Below are 20,135 nucleotides of genomic sequence, written 5' to 3' on the forward strand. Positions count from 1 at the left end.
TCTTTGATTGTCTCTCATTCTGTTGATATTTAAATGGAGATGAAACTTTGATTTCATCAGTTTCACTTGCTATCACTTTATTATCACTAAATCAATATGAAGACAAATGAATGGTCAAATTTTCACGATTCGCAATTAACATGATTAAGGAATGAGTTGAAAGTGTGAACCGTTCATTGTATTACCAGAGCAAAAACAGTCGTGATTAAATTACTTTACAAAGTTAATCAAAATCTAACCGTAAACCAAAATACGATTGGGAAGAAGTGACAATAAAACATTTTGGACTTCATAATTTTCACGATCAATATTAAACCATAAATCCGGTTCCGTTGAAGGTTGATTGTTATCTGTGATTTGTTGATTTCTAGATAAACTAATTGAAATGTCTCTTGCCTCTAATTGATTAACAGCACTATTAAAGTTGTGGTTTTCCCGGAAAATGTTAACTCTGTAATGAGAAAGTGAAATGAAAATATTTTGTAATCAATTTTGGTTTCGATTCCCAAGTTAATTAAGATTAGTTTCTTACCCATCTTTGATTAGTGATGTTTTTGTACAATCATTTGATTGGTGGATATTAAGGGTTATCTTATTGTTGAAAAAGTGTCTAATTGAAAGATTAACTAAATTAGTGGTCTCTACTTTTTGCCAAACTCCACATTCATCGTTGATTATATTTTTTAAATTCTCAAATTTATTAGACTTTTGTTTCGGTTTCAGTTGATTAGGTCGAGGAATCAACGACTGCCACCATCTTTTAGGTACTTCCTCTTCCTCTGGTTCCTTAAAGCTCTCAAAGCACTTGGCACATCCCGAACACGGTTTCGTGTAATAAATGTCCGCGTCAACGGGCATAGTTTGATTAGTCAAATTCTGTAAAGAAAACGATAACAATTAGTTAACATTGAAACGAATCAAGATAAATTGTCACCTTAAATAAGATTTTCTTGCAAAGTGGATAATAAGGTTTGACTCTAGCTGAAAACAACCAATATGATTCAGCTGATTCTAAGTAATCTCGTAATCGACCAAAATCAAATGAATGTAATGCAAACACTGGTTTTCCTTTTTCTTTCCCTTCAACTTTAACTACATCAACAGGTTTGATTGATTCCTTAACAATGGCCATCGATAAACGACCAATAAGATCAATATATTCAACTTTATTCCTTATCCGTCCATTGGAATTAAGATCAATTTCAAATAGTCTAAATACTCCCGAGTTTCGTTTTCCTGTGGGAATAAATCCAAAGGGCAATGGTTTCTTTTTATTTACATCTTCTCGTCTCAAGTAACCTGTGATCGCATCATGAATGGTACCATCACCGCCGACGACAATAACACCATCAGTATTTGCCATAACCTCCATGTAATCTTTAGCTTGACCTGATTGGAAATCAATGAATATGCAACGGGATTAGCTGAGAATCTATTTACAATCAATATACAACTGATTTACCTTCATGTTCAGTCTCAATTATGCTTAATTTAATTCCAGCACAATTTAAAATAGGCTGAGCATAGTTGAAGAATAATTTTTTTCCTTTCCTTTGATTAGCAACCGGATTAAGAATGACTGTTAAATGTTTCAATTGTCTCTGTGGACTCCAGGGTTGATCACCGAATTTAACTGCTTCTTCACAATAAGCTCTCATCAATGCATTGACTCTACAATTAACAATTAGAAAGAGAAGAAAATTAAGAAAACAAATTGTCACAATTCATCATGATCATCAATCTACTCACTTGAATCTTTGGTCTAACAAATGGACTCCATAGACTGCTAAGGATGAGAAGAAAATAGATTTCTTCCAATGTTCACGAATAGTTTTAAATGGTTTCCACATGATTAATTAACTAATTAATTAAGATGAAGCAAGTTCTCAATTAAAAGTAAATAAAAGAAAAGAAAATGAAAACATGTGATTCTATGAAAATGTAAACAATAATAATTCTCAACTTGAATCGAGCAAAATTAACCTTGTTTAACTTTAAATCAACTCTAATATTTACGCTAATTAGTATTTCAATGACAATAGAAACTAATTAATCACAATTTTCACCAATTTAAATAAAATTAAATGATTAAATATTCAATCAAAACAAACTGAATATTAATCAGCTGAAGGAAAAAATTTCCAATAAAAAATCAACCTTCTCAAAATAGAATCACTTCTTACTTTTAGATAAAAAGAAGTTATATCAATAAAAACATTCCAATTTAAACACTAGAATAAGATTAACAAAATTCACAAAATAATTAAAAGTAATTAACTAATGATAGAAATTAGAAAATCAGTTAAATGTAATAAAGAAAAAAATTGTTTCCAAAAATTGGATTGAACCGCTTAACCTTAAAAAGAATAAATTGTGACCACCAGATGGCGTTTTCTCCAAAAGAGTTAAGTAAATTTGTTAACAGGTGGAGCTGAGATCATTTTCTTTCAGGTTTTTGTTTGATTTTGATTTTTTTTCTCATTGTTTATGTCGATTTATTTATCAAATTTAGATGTTTAATTAATTTTGTGTTGTTAAAATTACAATTTATTGTGACCATTTTGTATACAATTAATTTAACACGATTACCTCTGGTTCAGGTGAAAGAGGTTTTATCCGTATTCCAATTGAGTATAACCCGGGGTATCATCGTTGCGAGTTTGTCAAGAAACAATAGTGGTGGTGGAAGTGATTGTGGAAGCGTGTTAACATCAAGAAGAAGCAAGAGTAACAGCAGCAGCAGTAATAGTAATTGTTTCACCAGCAGCAGCCATCAAAATAATTGTAATAAGAAGAACAGTTCGAAAAAGAAGATGCCTATGCCCTCCAAAAGTAGGATTTACTGTGATGTTAATACTCACCGGCCAAGAGATTATTGGGACTATGAAAGCCATGTAATCGAATGGCAGAATCAAGATGATTACCAATTAGTAAGAAAATTAGGGAGAGGTAAATATTCCGAAGTATTTGAAGGAGTAAATATTACCAATAACGAGAAATGTGTCATTAAAATATTGAAGGTAACTATCTTCTCAATTTTCTTCATCTTTTCTATTCCACCTTTGTCGTTCCTCTCATCCTTTCTTTACATCTTTCTTTCTCTCTCTCTCTCTCTTCCTCTTTCTTCCTTCCATTTTGTCAGCTATTCTCTTATAATATTGAATACATGCACTTACATTTATGTTTATATGTGTGTATATGTTTTTCTCCATTTTCTCTTTTCTTTTTTCTTCCATCTAGTTTTTCTGCTGTTGAGTTATCCCGTAATCTCTAGGAAAGAAAGAGAAAGAAATTTTCTTTTCAAAAGACTGAGTAATTCTCTCTCTCTCTCTCTCTCTCTCTCTCTCTCTCTCTCTTCCTTTTTATCTTTTCTGTCTCCCAGTTCACCGACATTGTTTAATTGAATCCATCCCTCACCTGACAAGGCTAAGATCCCCTTAAAGAATTAGAGGTAAAACAAAAATGGAAGATGAAATTTTGTTCGATTAAATATCATCTGAACATTTTCTTCTCACATCTTGATTGACCTTTGAGAGCTTAATTAAGCACATGGGAGAAGATTGTCCAATTCAACTCATAGTCCAAGCCTTTTTACTTTGATAACTCTGATTACATGTACCGGCTTATACTTGAGGTCATCAGATTACAATATGTATAATATATCAAATATATAAGGTGATGATTCAATTTGAAGAAAACCTTCCAAAATGAATTCAATGAAAGTTACCCAATTAATTCAATTGACATTAAACTCTTTCTCCCTCTCACTTTTCTCTCTCTTCCTCTTTCTCTCCTCATTTCTCCTTTCTCTTTGTTCCGTAACTACCTAGCCTTTCTTTTCTCATTCCTCCATCTTAGTTGCTGCTTTTACTGTTTCTCCTCCACCTCCAGCAAGCACGCCTTTTCTTTGCAACTTCTACAAGACAGTCAATAATAATAATAACTTTTTCTCATGTCTTTTTTTTCTTTTCTCTTCCACAGCCTGTCAAAAAGAAGAAGATAAAGCGAGAAATTAAAATTTTGGAAAACCTCAGAGGCGGGCCAAATATAATCACCCTTCAGGCTGTAGTTAAAGATCAAGTGGTATGATATAACTCATTGTTTACCTGTTCAATCTAATTAATCTTTTGTTTTCCATTTTATCTTGTAATGTATCATCTCATATTTTCACCCAACATGGTCACAATTCACTGTTTTACATGTCCCGTTTTTTTATCATTTTGCTCATTATCTTTTTTTTCTCTTTTTCCTACAGTCGCGAACACCAGCTTTGATTTTTGAGTATGTCAACAATACGGATTTCAAGCAACTTTATCAAACATTAACTGACTTCGATATTAGATACTACCTGTATGAGTTATTAAGAGCATTGGATTATAGTCATAGTATGGGAATTATGCATAGAGACGTGAAACCTCATAATGTGATGATTGATCATGAAAAACGTAAACTGCGGCTTATTGATTGGGGTTTGGCTGAATTTTACCACCCTGGACAAGAGTACAACGTTAGAGTAGCTTCAAGATACTTCAAAGGTCCAGAACTCCTTGTTGATTATCAGATGTATGATTATTCATTGGATATGTGGAGTCTTGGTTGTATGTTAGCTTCCATGATTTTCCGTAAGGAACCTTTCTTCCATGGACATGATAACTATGATCAGCTTGTTCGTATTGCCAAAGTATTGGGTACCGAAGAGTTGTATGAATATTTGGAGAAATATCAAATTGAATTGGATCCTCGTTTCAATGATATACTAGGAAGACACTCAAGGTAAATACTGAAACTTTCATTCAATGAAAAATTTGTTCCATTTTAATTAATGTTTATTTATTCATTTTTCTCTCTCCTTTATTATTATTCAGGAAAAGATGGGAAAGATTCATCCACGGAGAGAATAGTCACTTGGTCAGTGCTGAAGCTCTCGATTTTCTGGATAAACTACTTCGCTATGATCATCAAGAGCGACTTTCGGCACTGGAAGCTATGGATCATCCATATTTTTACCCTGTTAAAGAAGCTCACGCTCGAGCGCGACATTTACAGGAGACCACATGCTTCACAGCCCCTGTTAGCAGTAGCACACCAGGAGGCCCAAAAGAAATGGATTGGCCTGATGTTGATAAGTTGGCCAATAAATAGTCAAATCCATTACTTTTTCCTTAATATTAATTATTATTATTATTATTGATACCTTTAATCACAAACTCTACACACAAAAAAATACACTTTCCAAATACCAAGTGTCCATCATGTTAATTGGAAGAATCAATTTTTGATTTACCTTTTTTTGTCCCAATTGTATCAAGATTATCTTTATTTAAACACCACAACTACTACAACAACAACAACAACAACTACTACTACTACTACAACTAAAAACAACATCAATTAAGTTGGAAAGAGAAAGTTTGAGAAAAAAGAATCAAATATTTCAACGAAAAAGAAATGATTTCATGAAAGAAATACTAATTTGGAAAACGAATCTAAATTGAATTGAGAAGAGAAGGAGAAAAGAGTTGCTAATGTAAATTTATCGCATCATCACTGTATACGGAAAATCCAAACAATTAACGAAAAAGAAGAAAGAAAACAACAATCAACTTTTTCTTTTCAATTTTAAGTAAAAAATGTTTTTTCTTTAATTTGTTTACACTTGAAAATAAAAAAACATTCAACTCAAAATGTAAATTCTCTCACCAGATGGATCCACTTTTCTGAGAAAAATTGGAGAATCAAATTTGATTCAATTGTTAATTTCACTTGATTTCCAATCAATTAGATTGAAAAGTAATAGATGATATTCGATGTTCGTCGATCGTTAATCTAAATGATTCAACTTAATTATTCTTGGCTTGAATTCTCATTTTGAAATCTCCTGCTGTTCACTTGTTAATCCTCAACTGATTGTTAGCATTAATCAGAAGGAAGATGAAGATGAAGATGAAGATGAAGATGATAATGATGATGGCGAATGAGTAAATAGAAAGAGAGAGAGAGAGAGAGAGAGACTGATTTCATCTTCTCAATATTGACCCAGTGTCTATGGAGCTTATGTTAATCATAGAAATATAAATATACTGTTATATTGTTTAATCTTCATCACAAACATACAACAAACATCATCCTCCGATTATCATCATCATCATCATCTTCATCCTCATCCCTTGAAGTGTAGTGATGAAAAGAGAGTGAAAAATAAAGACTTTGATTCCTAGTGAGTTGTATAAATAACTAAAAGTCATTTTCAGCCCTTCCCTGTGTAAAAATGATGATCAAGATGAAGATGATGAGGATGATAATACTGTTGATTATGATGATGATGATGATGACGGTGATGATAATGATCGAGTCATGATCAGTTAATATTGTCTTTGTGGCTTATTTGGTTCATTTTGAATCCTAAATCCCTTTTGATATAAGGTAATTTTTCACAATCCATTTTTTATATGTATGATTATCCAAGTTAATTCAGTTTTTATTGTTGATCACAATTGTGATGATGATGATGATAATTTACCTTTCACTCATTCACACACAATACAATGTTAATTTAAATCACTTAACTTACCTATGGTAATAATGAGGATCATAAAAACAGTTGATAAGAATTAAATTTGCATAATTTATAGTCAATTTAACTGAATTAATAGTTAGTTAAATCAATCACCGAGAATCTTAAAATTTCAAGCAATTTTATCATCATCAAGGATCACAATTTAGGTGATGATTGTTAATCATGATGATGATTGTTTTGTTGATGGTTTAATCTAGTTTTTATTGTTATTATCATCACCATTAAATCAAAATTGTTCAGAAAATTTAATCCCTGTTGATTGTTTAACTGATCAAATCATGTTAATATTATGGAACAATTAATCTTTGATTTCTCATAATATAATCAAGTAATCATATTGCATCACAACTAAATGGAAACAATTTACAGAACCAAACTATTATTAGGATGATCAGAAAGTTCTGCACGAAAAATCAATGTTATATTGGGCACGTAATTAAACGCGAACTGTTTGTTCTAAAAAATTAATCTTTTCTAATTATTAAAACTCATAGTTTTCTGATAGAAAATAATTAAATTAGTTAAAATTTAGAAATTTTTTCTCGGCCAAAAATAGCGAAGAAAATGGCCTTAAATTATTTTTTTATCGTCGATGCTTTCGACTAAATAAAAAAAGGGTTTAGAATAATGATTTCAATATTTTAAAACTATTAACATAAAATTCGATATTTTCACTTTGATTAGTGAAATTTTCAACAATTAACGAATCACAATTACGGAGAAAATTAAATTCAAAATTTAGTCTTTTTTCCTAGCAAAATTGAAAATTCATCACGAGATCATGAAATTGTTCATCTACTCAATGGTAAAAAATTTCATTTTCATGAATTTTCAATTTTGCTAGGAAAAAAGACTAAATTTTGAATTTAATTTTCTCCGTAATTGTGATTCGTTAATTGTTGAAAATTTCACTAATCAAAGTGAAAATATCGAATTTTATGTCAATAGTTTTAAAATTATTAAAATCAAAGTTTTAAGGCCATTTTTAGCTCTGCCAAGAGAAGCATTAAAAAATATTTATTTTAGGTCATATTTGTCGCAATTTTTGACCTGGAAGAAAATTTCCAAAATTTAATTTTTCTAATAATTTTCAATTAGTGCACTCTTAATTTTTATTGTTAAAAAAATTACTTCTCTAAGATTTTAGGTTTAGGTTTAATTACGTGTTGATTGTTAGCCTTAATTTTCGTGCAAAACTTTCTGATCATCCTAATAATAATAATTTTCCAGCAGAAAATCAACAATTAACTTTGATCATCATGACTATAAACAAATAAATCCCAAGCAGAACTTGATTGTTAATCATTATTGTAACATTAATCTATCATCATCTCCACCTTAATCCAATATTAATCCACCTCCTCCTCTACCACAACCCAACCTCATGGTTTCCAAACCTAATAATGATTAAACCTTAAATTGTCAACTACTAATTAAATTAAATTAACTCTCAACAAGAGACAACAGCAACAAAAAACAACGAAAGCTTTAATCTCAGTTGATTGTGAGTATCTAAAGCTCATTGATTAAGTTAATCATTTGCTCAATTTAGTTTTATGTTTGTCAATAACAATTATCCAACAAATTACCTAGTTAATTGTTTGAAAACTAAATAAAAGTGATTAAAACGTTAGCACCCTCAACAATTTACCTTTGCTAATATATAACAGAAATGAGAAAACATTTGAAACGAAATATCTTGAGACGATTTCATCGCCCGAGGCCATGGTGATGTCTAGTCACGATTTTTTCATCTCTCATCCTTTTCATCCTCATCCTCATCATCTTCATCATCATCATCTCTCTCCGTTTCTCTTTCTATTCTGTTTTTTTGCAAAAATTGTGCCAACCTACCATCGGTCACTTGGTTTATCCTCATTGGTTAACTTGTTGTTTCCACTATTGTATAAATAATATTGTTCAAAAGAAACCACGATTAGTTAGTTAATCAACAATCAATTGATTGTCTAAGTTAAGACTAGTAACGTTTTTCCATTGATTCGTGATCTTATTAACAAGTTAACTGTCCCCACGTTTACCGCTTGACCAACGCTCTGGACCATTCACTTGTTATCGTGACTTTTACCTGTTACCGTTAAGGTTACATTAATTATCGTATCAAAAGTTTTCGTTGTTTCCATATAGCTCCCACTTTCCGCTGACCTTTCACCTCTAACTGGACAACTTACCACAACTACTACGACCATTGCTTGACCATGTTTCAAGATAATTCAATTGCTTCAACTGAATCAGATGACTCATCAAATCAGGTTTTCGTTCGTGCCGGTGAGTTTACGTTTCCATTTTTAATCATTTTCTCGTTAATCAACTTTCATTCATTGATTGTAACACTTGCAAAAACTATTTCATTCATGACTTTTGTTTCATTGATTAAATTGTTTACTACAATGATGATTAGCTAATCAGAGTTTTAATTGTTCTGTGAGAAACAAAAAATGAAACAAAACTTTTATTATGTAACATGAATTCATTTTGATCAATATTATCAAATGATAATGATCTAGTTGATTGTCATTTAAATCAATCAAAATATTTTCATTCTATATTATCATTATAACAGTTATGTTAATCATTGTGATTTAGTCACGTGGCTTTTACAATGATGATTAAATGATTACATTGACTTTTATTATGAAAACATTATGATCACTTGGTTATTATTACTATTCAATTAAAAGTCAACAGGGAGTTTAAACAGCCAAAACAATTTACATTTTAATAATTGATAATATCCATTGATTTCAATAATTTACCGTTAATTACAATCAGTAGCAATTAAGTAAACAAAAACTGAGACACCAACCAACCCACAATTGAGCATCAAATCAAATGGTCAAGCCCAATAACATAACAGTAATAAAAACAAGCCTCACCTTGAAAACTGAATCAAAGCAAAAGCAAATGCCCAACAATCAACAAATCACCAATTAAATCACAATTAAAACAGTCAAACCATAAACAGTAACAACCAAAACAATCAAAGTTAAAAGAAAGGGTAAAAAGTGAAAAATTGAATCTCGAGCAAACGAAGCCCAATAAACCAACATGAACCCACAGAAACAATCAGTAAATTGTTACAATTTGGTCAACACAGAAAAAGATACAGAAACTTGCAGAGGAAATAGTTTTCCTTTAACCGGACATTAAAACAATATCCTTTACATAAGATGAATTGATTAAAGGCGAATCCACACCCAGAAGCCTTGAAGGTGAGTCGTGCTTCTGTGGAAGCACAAGGATTCCCATCATCATCTTAATCTCCATCCTCATCCTCATCTCCAACTATGAGCCGCACCTTATTTCTATCCATGACTCCCTCTCTCTTTCTCTCTCGAAGACGATTTCTCATCATCATCAACTTCATCTACCAAAGAATTAACTATAACCTTGCTGCCCACTTGCTCTTAATCATCTCCATCTAATCAAACGACTATTTAGGTTTTCGAAAGAGAGAAAAGAAAAGAAAAACTTTTTTTCTCTTCTCTTCTTATTATAATCGACATTCTGTGTAAATTATAATTCTAATCAAGATGATAATCTAAAATTCATCATCAATTGCATCAATTGCTTCTGTGTCCGTTTTCACAAGCTAATCAACTGAGTAACATTTTCTACTTTCTCCAAATTGTAATAGTAACTCTCCATATTGTCCACACCTTAAAAGCCCTCAGGGCAAAGTCGTGACATTGGTAAGCAACAATTTCAACTGCTCACCCGCCGCCAGAAATAAACCTCCCTCTCTCCAATCATTCATTCATTATTAACTATTATTTCATGAGACTATATTTTCACATGATAATCATCAACAAATCATCATAATTATCAACATCAACTCATTTTATCAATTCTAATACTAACCTTTTAAACAATCAATTGAATTTATTACAATCAACTGATGAATATAAGTTACAATTATCATTAAGGAATTTGTGTTCCATTCTCACAACAATTAACTTTACTCCAAAATCTCACTCAACAGAAACAATTAACACTCAATCTCAGGTGATCATCGTTCTCATTGGTGGAGTAACAATTTAATCACTTTGCAAATCAATCTCATTACACAGTCAAAATCCATGGAAGAGATTAAAGTTAATCCATAACTTTTACTCACTTTTTTTATCCTTTTTCCTTAGACCCATATCTTTGGGACTTTGGTGACATAAACAAATGGCTGGATTGGATTGAGAAAGCTTTCCTAATCCCGTCGATGATTAATAAATCATATTTCCCTGACAATGGACCTCAACTGTGTTCAATGAATTATTATGATTTTGCCAATATTGTCAACGATAAAGAGACAGCAAAGATTTTGTTTGACAATTTAAATCATTATAAAAGAGGTTAGAACTTTTTTTCCCTCCTCTCCACCACAAAATCGACAATCAATTTACCACCCCACTCCACCATTCCACCCACTCTCCATCACCTTGTCACCATCATCATCATTTATCATCATTCACACTCTCTGAATATCCGATTACATTAACAATTTGCATTCTCACATTTACTTTTTTTCACCTTTCAATCTGATTGTTAATTCAAATCATGGATTCCAAATGAATCTTCAATTATCCTACTCAACAATTAACTTCCCTCTGACGACTTAACAATTATCCAACTAATTTGATTCCTTATTAGATTAGATTAACAAAAATTAACCCTCTTAATCTGTTAACATTTATTAGATTATCGAAACTTTTTTAATTACTTAATTATTAATTACTAATTGTCTATCTCTTATTTAGCCTGCGGACATCATGTTGATGATGATGAAGATGATTTAATTGATTGGATAATTTGTGAATTCCTTATTAGATTAGATTAACAAAAATTAACCCTCTTAATCTGTTAACATTTATTAGATTATCGAAACTTTTTTAATTACTTAATTATTAATTACTAATTGTCTATCTCTTATTTAGCCTGCGGACATCATGTTGATGATGATGAAGATGATTTAATTGATTGGATAATTTGTGATGATAGTTCAGGTATGTTGATGTTAATTTAAATCAAAATTTAATCACTAACACAGTTAACAATTAAAACAATCAGTTATCGTAACAATTTTATATAATCAATGAAAACAATATTAACACCAAGACACAACAATTAACTTTTTCCATCACCAATTTGATTAAAAAATCAAATCCCCTTAAAGGTTAATTAATCATTTTCAGAGATTTAATTTGTTTCTATTAAAATTGATTGTTCATCTTTAATCAATGAATTAACATTCAATGTAAACAGCAATTAAAACAATCAATATATCATTGATTATTAAAGTGAAACCATCTCAATGTAATGTCATTAGATAAGTGAAATATTTAATCATAATTAACTAACTAAAGGTTAAAATATGATTTACATTAATACAACAATATAGCCAAACAATCAACTGCCTCCGGTAATCAATGTTTAACTTAATCATCATCAAGAAGCAATTGAAATTGTCCATGGGTGCGGAGTCACGATTGTTACCAAATTCAAAGGCCACTTTTTGATATCGACGGAAGCTCTGAATTTAAGCCCGGATTTTCAACTAATTTCAACTAATCACATTCATTTGCTTCTTAATCATCATCTCTTCTTGATGTTGTCCACTATTATAATTAACTAGTTTCCATTATGATCACAATTATGATCACAATCTAGAGGACTGATTGTTGTTGATTGTTGCCCTACCCAGAAAAGTACAAATTTCTAATCGAGTTGATCATTTGCTTGATTATTATTTTGTTCTGATTAACAATTAACAATCGTGATGGGATCTTTAATCATCACGATTTTGATTACTCCTACCTGATGATTATAAATACTATTTGAATCATAAAGGTACAATTAATTGTTTAATTATTGGATTCATCTTGCGAGAAATTTACCTTGATAATGTAACTAATATTACAATCAACGATTGATTAACTTAGTTTATCATTTGTTGTTGTTGATTAAAGTTTTTTTATATCAACATGAGGATTACATTTGAGCTTCAACAATTTAATCTCGTTTGAGAATCAAGTTTAATTGTTAATTAAAGGGAATCAAAATGGTGATTTGTTGATATAATTGTCACTGTTTGATCATTTTAATCATTATCACTCTGATTATCATGACTATTTATCAGCTGATTATTGATTAAAGTGTAAACAATAAACAATCATAACAGTGTTATTATTACAATGGTTATTGCCCCTTGACCTTAGTCACAATCAATTACAATCAAATGATCACAATGGATGTAAATTATCATAATGATGATAATAAAATGAAACACACTCCCAACAATTGACTTAATCATCATCATCATTGGGGGTGATTTAGGTTAATGTTTATAGTGAAAAGTTTGCCAGGGTGGGAGAGGTAAATTCAGTCATCATCATCCTCGGTGGGAGTTTGAGTGGGAGTGAATGATAAAATGCTGGAAACAATAAGGAATCAGGATCAGAATTGGTTCCTTGATTATTGATAAATTAAATCGTTATTAGGCCTTTTAAATTGTGGCTTTAATGATGAAACCTTTTACTTTTTTTCTCTCGCAATATGATTGATAATTTATGAGATTGAATTAATTACCATTCAGTTTATTTTGATACTTAAAACTTTGCATAGATTGACATTGATTGTCTTGTTAATTCCCATTCTCATCTCTTATTCACATAATTAAGATTAAATCTAATCTTCAACACAATTCAATTTCTTTTGAATAATCAACGAGCAACAACAATAAAACAGATCAAACAATGAGCTCGAAAAAAAAGGATTCATGTTAATGTGACACTTGAACGATTCTCATCTGAATTCATCATCTTTTATCATCCTCATCAATATATAGAAAAGATAATTATCTGAGTGAATGTTAATCATCAAAGATTTAATCCCATGTTAATCAATTCAGTTAAGATCAATATCGGAATCGGAATCACAAAGAATAGGCAATTAATCAAATGTTATTTTTGAAGGGATGATGATGATGATAAAGAAGCAAAGTTGACAAGGATTACCTTTTATCTTTATAGGAGAATCGAGAATCTCTTTTATTACCTTTTCTTTATTCAGAACATTTTATCTGATCTATAGATGGAGAAGATGAAGATGATGATGAGAGGGATGAGGAAGATTAAGTGAGAGAAATGAAGAGATTGCGCTTTGATATTATTATCGATATAGTTCTGAATATATTGTTGACCATTTTCTGTGATTCGTTCAACCAATTAACTTGAGTTCCTACGGAAGCGAAACACAGACTTGCCAACATCCTTTTCCGCTTTAATCATCATCATTATTATTTTCATCATTATCGTCATCATCTTCTTACACTTTCCTTTTCCTTTTCCTTATCAGAATCATTGTCTTACTTTACTTTCTCTATCATAATTTTTGTTTCTCTCCAACAAATGAAAATTTAATTTCACCTTTTTCCGCATTTACGGGACAACATTTTTAACACTCTTTTTCCGGTTCCGTGTACAAATCGTCTAATCGCTTTTACCGTTATTATTACTTCATCTTTCCACTTTCACTTTTCATCTTCTTCCTCTTTCTTTGTCCACTCTCTCTCTCTCTTTAACTCTCTCTTACCTCCGAATAGTTTTATTATTAGGGTTAACCCTCTCTCTCGCTCTTCATCAATAACTTCCGCTTCTAAAGTGACCTGAAACTTGTTCCAAAATGATCTATACCGGAACAAAAGCAAATTATCAAGTCTCTGGAAACTTTTCTACATCCGGTTCGTCACTTTTCACCTTGATTTCTTTAAATGTTTATCTTTTACCTGGTTGATTTAATTTAGTTCATTTTAATTTCTCTGTAAAGTGATTATATGTTTTCATTGGTTTATTCCTCTTGTGGTTAAGTTAATTGTTGGAAGTGTTTTTTGCTCTCCATCTAATTGTTTATCTTTCTCTGTTTCTTTTTTCCTCTTTCTTCGTAATTCCTAATTGTGTTTAGATGGCACTTATACAGAATCTTCGAGGAAAAGTAACTGGACTTCTCCTCTAAATGTTCAATCACTCAATTCGAGTCCCAGTTTCAGCGAAGCCCAAAATAGTCCAACTTCCGGTACAATCAGTTTAATCAATCAATCAACATCATCTTCTTCACCAACAACAACAACAATCAAATCAGCTCATGATTATTTCTCATCATCATTAGGTTTCAATCATGTTATGGTTAACGGTAATTCTGGAACTGGAGTAACAAAAGTTAACGGTAATAATAATTCACCAGCAAATGATCAAAAGTCAACATCAAATCAAGGTGAGTTCCGATAGAATCATGAATAATCTTGAAACCACAAGAATCTGAGAATAGTTAACATGATGAAACATGTAAATCAGAGGAAAAATTTAACATCTAAAATGGACATGATTGATTCATGATGAAATTTAACGAATCAATTTATTATATAAATGATTCTGTTTCATTCTGATCCCATGGTGATCTTTATTCATGAATAAATTTCCGATATATATTGAGTTGATTGTTGAGCATCTATTCAATGGTTGTATTGACAATTTGATGACAATTGTGATAAAATGTTTACGATGATATTGGAAAAGTTCATGGTAAATGAAATCAAAGGAATAACTCAGAGTAAGAGATTCAGATTCCCTGCTGAGTGTTGAGCCTATTCAGTTTTCACCTTTATTTTTGCTTCATCTTTGGTGATTCATTGAAATCCTCTTATGAAAATGTAATCATTTCAGATAAATGATCATCATCATTCAATGTTATCTTGGTGATTTTAATGAACATGATGATTATCATGAAATTACTGAGATTTGAAAAAATTGAGATGAAATTTTGTCAACGAGTAAATATTTATCCGATAAAGTTTAGTTAACTTATCCTAATGGATTTAAATTGTTCACTTGATTTTTGATCGTTTAATTTAATCAGATCTCTATGGTCAATTGTAAAGTCCATTATTCAGGATGAACAAAAAGTTATCATCATCAATCATGATAATCTTCACACTGAATCTTTCATCTATGGAACATGAATTCTTAGATTCAAATTGTTACCTTTTCTTTTCAATCAGTTTCAATCAATGAATTGATAAGTTAATTTACATGATCAACTTGTTAACAATTTAAATTTACTTGTTTCATGATGGGATTTAAATTGTTTTACAATTTTACAAATCAAATCGGCGGTCAATTTGTTTTTCACAATCTCAATATCAAATTGTAATCAATTGAGATCATTACTTATGGTTGACAATTTAATTTTAATCAGTTTTTTATCAATCACTTGAGAAGATTAATTGAATCGCTTTTTTAGTCTAAACAATCAGATAGAAATAATCATCCTCGAATTAGATTAATCAATAACTTGGAGTTTGTATTATCATGAAAAAGTTTTTTCTTTCTATTGTTTTCCAATCTGATATTGAATTCGAAGGAGAGAATTGATAAACTGATGAGGAATCACTTGAGTTAATCTTCTTTGGTCATCTTATCATCTCCATCATCATCTCACTCATTTATATCCTAGATGACCAATGGTCTTATGCTGAGAGTTAATTAAATGACCATCACGTCGAGTGATTCAATCATGTTTCGCATTGAGAAGTGAAAATGGTTGATTAGAAAAGTTTTTCTCTAATCGATTTTGTTTCGTTCTTTTTTTCCAATCAACAATTTACTTGGAAAATTTAATCATGATCCATAATTAATTGTTCACAATCAATTTAGATTCATACAATATCCTAACTTCAGCAAGTACAAGATTCACATCGCAAGGTAATAATATGAAACAATTAACTTTAATTATCAATGAATGATTGTTGCATGAATCGATTGATAAAAACAAGACCACAATTAACTTTGTCTTAATCAATTAGCATGAATTAGATTTACAAACTCAATAGTTAAATTAATTAGTTTACTTTTCAATTGCATGTCATAAATTGTTGATTGTTACAATCAGTTAATCTTTTCCATTGTCAATCTGATTAACAGGTAGTGGACAAATTCAATTGTGGCAATTTTTACTTGAACTTTTATCGGACAACAATTCAAATTGTATCGCTTGGGAGGGTAACAATGGAGAGTTCAAATTAACGGATCCGGATGAGGTCGCCCGCCGGTGGGGTGAACGGAAGAGTAAACCAAACATGAATTACGATAAATTGTCACGAGCACTTCGATATTATTACGATAAAAATATAATGACCAAAGTCCACGGTAAAAGGTATGCGTACAAATTTGACTTCCATGGTTTGGCTCAAGCCTGTCAACCAAATCCCACCGAGTCTTCACCCGCCAGCTACAAGTATCAATCGGAACTTTTATTAACACCAACGGCTGCTTATCACGCTCATGCAAGTAAACTCAACTCTTACCTGGCTGCAGGAGCAGCGGCGAGAAATGCAAATGTTAATCATCACCAAAATCACCACCATCATCATCATCATCCCTCACTGTTCACTGGTCCACCTTATTGGTCAACGGCGGCGGCGACCAACTCATGTAATCCTCTTTACACCGCATCAATTGGACACCATCATCATCCTCATCATCACCACCACCATAGAGCCAATTCATTGGGATCTTATTATGCTTGAAATCATTTGGCAATCATCAGTTTATCAGTTATTCATTTTCTTAGTATTATTACAAAAGTTTTCATCATTTCCGTTTCCGTTTTTTTTCATCTCTTTTTGTTTCTTCCTTGTGGGTCGGGATGATTGCAATTAGTTAATTACGATTACTACTATTTAACTTAATTCTTTTTTGAACAATCAACCATTCAGGTGCTTTTTTATATTTGTAAAAAGTTACACTGACTGTTAATCACCTAAACACAATTAACTAATCACAGCATCATATTAAAATCAGTCATATTAATCATTAATTATGTTTCATGACTGTAAATTAATTATAAGTAAAAATAAAATTTAAACAATCGCCTGATTTTTTAATTATGATATTTATTAAAAGTTTACAAATTAACAAACAATCTGTTTAATTAGTTCAAGAAAAGTACGTTTTACAATTGAACAAATTAATACAAAAGCTAATTTATTAAATTAACATTTGAAGAGTAGATAATTGATTAAAAAGTTAACTATGATTAAATTAACATTCTATATCTAGGCAAAATACGGATAATATGATTGAATTGTTTCGCTCCGTCTACAATCAAGAATGAGACAAATATTGAAATGATGATTAAGTGCAACAATTAATTAATCCTCGAGACATCTATTGACCTCGATAAGCACTTGCAGTATCGAGTCCAAGTGTTAAAATGGATCCAAGATTTGCAATTAAGATATAGCGCGAAATACAAACTAGGAAATTCAATTTTTTTCTTTTCTTTCAATTAATCATAATTATCATTGGAACAGTTAAACTGTAATTTTATGCGAAGATTGTGAATCAAAGATACGTTGAAGTGATTCATCAGCAGTTGGTGTGCCATTTTCACAGGTTAAATCATTGAAACATCCTCCTGAAATTTAGGAAACAATTAAAATGATCAAGAGAAGGAGAGATGAAAACAAATGTTAATTAAACACCCGAAGTTTAAACCACAACAAACATTTGAATTGACACAATGACCTTTGTTACCTGGACCACAACGAAGACACTGTTGAAGTAATTGAATGAAAACAATTAAATTAATGAAATTACAATCAAGAACAAAACAATTAACTCACTTCTCTCATATGGTCAATGTCACCATGAGATCTTTTCCCTCCGGGTGGACAATTAGTGATGAAACAAGCTTCATCGAGGTGGAAATTAATGAGGAAAGTTAGTAAAATAAACGAGGCTAACATGATTACTTAATTCAATTGCTCATCTAATTTTTACTTAGACCATATTTATAATACCTACCAATTGTTTCTCCCTTAACTCTATCAACCGGATTTAACTAATCAACAGTTAAACGTTAATCTCTGATCAACAGTATCTTAGACCATAATTAATTCATTCAAACAATCAATCATCTTAATATAATAAATGATAATCTAATCAATGAAAATCCAATAACAATCAACCAAACAGTTTGATAACTCGAAACACTTGATATTCATCAGCATTTAACGTTAATTGTTGATATAAAAACTCACTCACATAAATTAAATGATTTATATCTTTCTTATACCAGTCTAAAAGAATTTAATCGAAAAACATATTAATTAGACGTAATCAACAATCTGAATGTAACAATTGATTAAATTCTACCAGGTATCCAAATTCACTAATCAGAGCCAGGGATTGTTTTACTTAATTGATTAAAACAAACATTTCATTTAGTCTCAAGTCTTACTTGAAAATTAGTTGATTGTGTTACTTTACCTGCTCGACAGTTTTTTTGGGTAAATTGCAGTACCAAAGCAGTTGTTAATTTTGCCTTCAGTTTTACCTTGCTCGTATACTGTAACAAGAATTGATCTCATAGCGTCTTTAACACAATCCTGAATGGATAAAACATATCAATTGATTGAAAAATCAAATTCATATACAGCCATCGACTTTGAGTTTGTAGCCACTTTTAATTTACTCGCGACGATAATGATAATCAATGAGAGATCAAGTTAACCCAAAGATATGATAATAATCAATGTCCTCTCATTCAACTGGTGTTATCTTTTCAAATGGTCATCTGATTAGATTTATTTTTGACTGATTATCAGTAATTGCGTGAGTAAATTAAAAGTGGTTGCAAACTCAAAGTCGATGGCTGTATAGTAACCAATAATCTGAATGCAACAATTAATTCAATTCTCACCTCATAAGTATTAATAATATTATCATCCTTTACTGTTGCAATGTATTTTACAGTTACTTCCAGATCTTCTACATATTTCTTGATTGTTTAAAATGAACGTTTCAGTTAGTCTCGAATCTTGAACAATTAATTAATTGTGTTACTTTACCTGCTCAAATTTTTTTGAAGAGATTCTTATATCAGAACAAAACTCAATTACATCATCATCTGTCCTGAGTGGCAATACATCTTCACATTCGGTCACATTGGTGAAACCACTTTGGCGTAAATAATCCTTTCAGTAATTAAAACAATGATTAGTTAATTGTCAGAATAAGTCGTCGTTAATACCAACCTCACAACCTTTTATAGCTTCCTCAGCAAGTTTTTGACAATCTTCATGAATGTATTTGTGAGTATCGTTTCTACGCATATAAATAATTGATGGAGAAAAGTTGAAAATTACTGAAAACAATACGATTGACTTAATCATGATTATCGCTGTTTAACTAATTGAAACGATTTGATGACAAATGTATTATATTGTATTTTTATATCAAACTAGATTAGTTGCTTGTATCAAAAACTGATTAGAAACTTTTATTTTAAATTAGGGTAATCAAACGTATGATGATAACAAATCATTTGAATAGAATATTGTTACAGAGTTGGAAATTATTCAATTGTAAACACGATCGACATAGAAGTGTAAATGTCAAGTATTAATTTATATCCGAGCGACTCTGAACCAGAATTCACCAAGGATCGTACGTGTCTTAGGCATATTTGCTCAATTGGTGCTAATTGTTTT

The 20,135-nt window shown here is 30.8% G+C and overlaps 4 protein-coding genes across 9 annotated transcripts; 2 read left to right on the forward strand and 2 right to left on the reverse strand.

Annotated features, from left to right (window-relative positions):
* Positions 1-56: 56 nt before the first annotated feature.
* Positions 57-2,214, reverse strand: LOC128392226 (acylglycerol kinase, mitochondrial-like). Its single transcript, XM_053352213.1, has 5 exons — positions 1,750-2,214; positions 1,463-1,671; positions 935-1,389; positions 533-876; positions 57-451 (listed from the first exon to the last, which is right to left on the reverse strand). The coding sequence occupies exons 1-5, from the start codon at positions 1,848-1,850 to the stop codon at positions 235-237; spliced, it is 1,326 nt and encodes a 441-aa protein (XP_053208188.1). The 5' UTR covers positions 1,851-2,214; the 3' UTR covers positions 57-234.
* A 241-nt stretch (positions 2,215-2,455) lies between these two features.
* LOC128392229 (casein kinase II subunit alpha-like) lies at positions 2,456-5,685 on the forward strand. Its single transcript, XM_053352220.1, has 4 exons — positions 2,456-3,020; positions 3,982-4,083; positions 4,256-4,773; positions 4,866-5,685. The coding sequence occupies exons 1-4, from the start codon at positions 2,814-2,816 to the stop codon at positions 5,140-5,142; spliced, it is 1,104 nt and encodes a 367-aa protein (XP_053208195.1). The 5' UTR covers positions 2,456-2,813; the 3' UTR covers positions 5,143-5,685.
* Positions 5,686-8,184: 2,499 nt separating this feature from the next.
* Positions 8,185-17,497, forward strand: LOC128392228 (transcriptional regulator ERG homolog). Of its 5 annotated transcripts, XM_053352216.1 has the most exons (7): positions 8,186-8,863; positions 10,735-10,941; positions 11,524-11,592; positions 14,549-14,659; positions 14,753-14,857; positions 16,297-16,344; positions 16,564-17,497. In XM_053352216.1, the coding sequence occupies exons 1-7, from the start codon at positions 8,794-8,796 to the stop codon at positions 17,166-17,168; spliced, it is 1,215 nt and encodes a 404-aa protein (XP_053208191.1). In that variant the 5' UTR covers positions 8,186-8,793; the 3' UTR covers positions 17,169-17,497. The 5 variants fall into 5 exon arrangements, with proteins under 5 accessions (XP_053208192.1, XP_053208191.1, XP_053208190.1 ...); XM_053352217.1 differs by lacking the exon at positions 16,297-16,344 and having other exon boundaries at positions 8,185-8,863; XM_053352214.1 differs by having other exon boundaries at positions 8,188-8,863; positions 14,549-14,857.
* Positions 17,498-17,648: 151 nt separating this feature from the next.
* On the reverse strand, positions 17,649-18,465 carry LOC128392596 (vasotocin-neurophysin VT-like). 2 transcript variants are annotated; one of them, XM_053352645.1, is made up of 3 exons: positions 18,267-18,465; positions 18,178-18,196; positions 17,649-18,058 (listed from the first exon to the last, which is right to left on the reverse strand). In XM_053352645.1, the coding sequence occupies exons 1-3, from the start codon at positions 18,387-18,389 to the stop codon at positions 17,955-17,957; spliced, it is 246 nt and encodes an 81-aa protein (XP_053208620.1). In that variant the 5' UTR covers positions 18,390-18,465; the 3' UTR covers positions 17,649-17,954. The 2 variants fall into 2 exon arrangements, with proteins under 2 accessions (XP_053208620.1, XP_053208619.1); XM_053352644.1 differs by having other exon boundaries at positions 18,169-18,196.
* Between the last annotated feature and the right edge of the window lie 1,670 nt (positions 18,466-20,135).

The sequence above is a fragment of the Panonychus citri genome, unplaced genomic scaffold (genome assembly GCF_014898815.1).
Source record: "Panonychus citri isolate SS breed McGregor unplaced genomic scaffold, ASM1489881v1 Contig00136, whole genome shotgun sequence".
NCBI classification, from domain to species: domain Eukaryota; kingdom Metazoa; phylum Arthropoda; class Arachnida; order Trombidiformes; family Tetranychidae; genus Panonychus; species Panonychus citri.

Bases quoted from the DNA above. Each gene is read 5' to 3' on its own strand.
- LOC128392226 (XM_053352213.1), bottom strand. From the start codon at position 1,850: ATGTGGAAACCATTTAAAACTATTCGTGAACATTGGAAGAAATCTATT. The intron at 1,390-1,462 runs GTAAATCAGTTG...ATTTCCAATCAG, and splicing joins AATTGAGACTGAACATGAAG to GTCAAGCTAAAGATTACATG. The intron at 877-934 runs GTGACAATTTAT...TTTTCTTTACAG, and splicing joins GCAAGAAAATCTTATTTAAG to AATTTGACTAATCAAACTAT.
- LOC128392229 (XM_053352220.1), top strand. From the start codon at position 2,814: ATGCCTATGCCCTCCAAAAGTAGGATTTACTGTGATGTTAATACTCAC. The intron at 3,021-3,981 runs GTAACTATCTTC...TCTCTTCCACAG, and splicing joins GTGTCATTAAAATATTGAAG to CCTGTCAAAAAGAAGAAGAT. The intron at 4,774-4,865 runs GTAAATACTGAA...ATTATTATTCAG, and splicing joins ATACTAGGAAGACACTCAAG to GAAAAGATGGGAAAGATTCA.
- LOC128392228 (XM_053352214.1), top strand. From the start codon at position 8,794: ATGTTTCAAGATAATTCAATTGCTTCAACTGAATCAGATGACTCATCA. The intron at 8,864-10,734 runs GTGAGTTTACGT...CTTTTTCCTTAG, and splicing joins TCAGGTTTTCGTTCGTGCCG to ACCCATATCTTTGGGACTTT. The intron at 11,593-14,548 runs GTATGTTGATGT...AATTGTGTTTAG, and splicing joins AATTTGTGATGATAGTTCAG to ATGGCACTTATACAGAATCT.
- LOC128392596 (XM_053352644.1), bottom strand. From the start codon at position 18,389: ATGTTAGCCTCGTTTATTTTACTAACTTTCCTCATTAATTTCCACCTC. The intron at 18,197-18,266 runs GTGAGTTAATTG...TTACTTCAACAG, and splicing joins ACATTGACCATATGAGAGAA to TGTCTTCGTTGTGGTCCAGG. The intron at 18,059-18,168 runs GTCATTGTGTCA...CCTAAATTTCAG, and splicing joins TTGTGGTCCAGGTAACAAAG to GAGGATGTTTCAATGATTTA.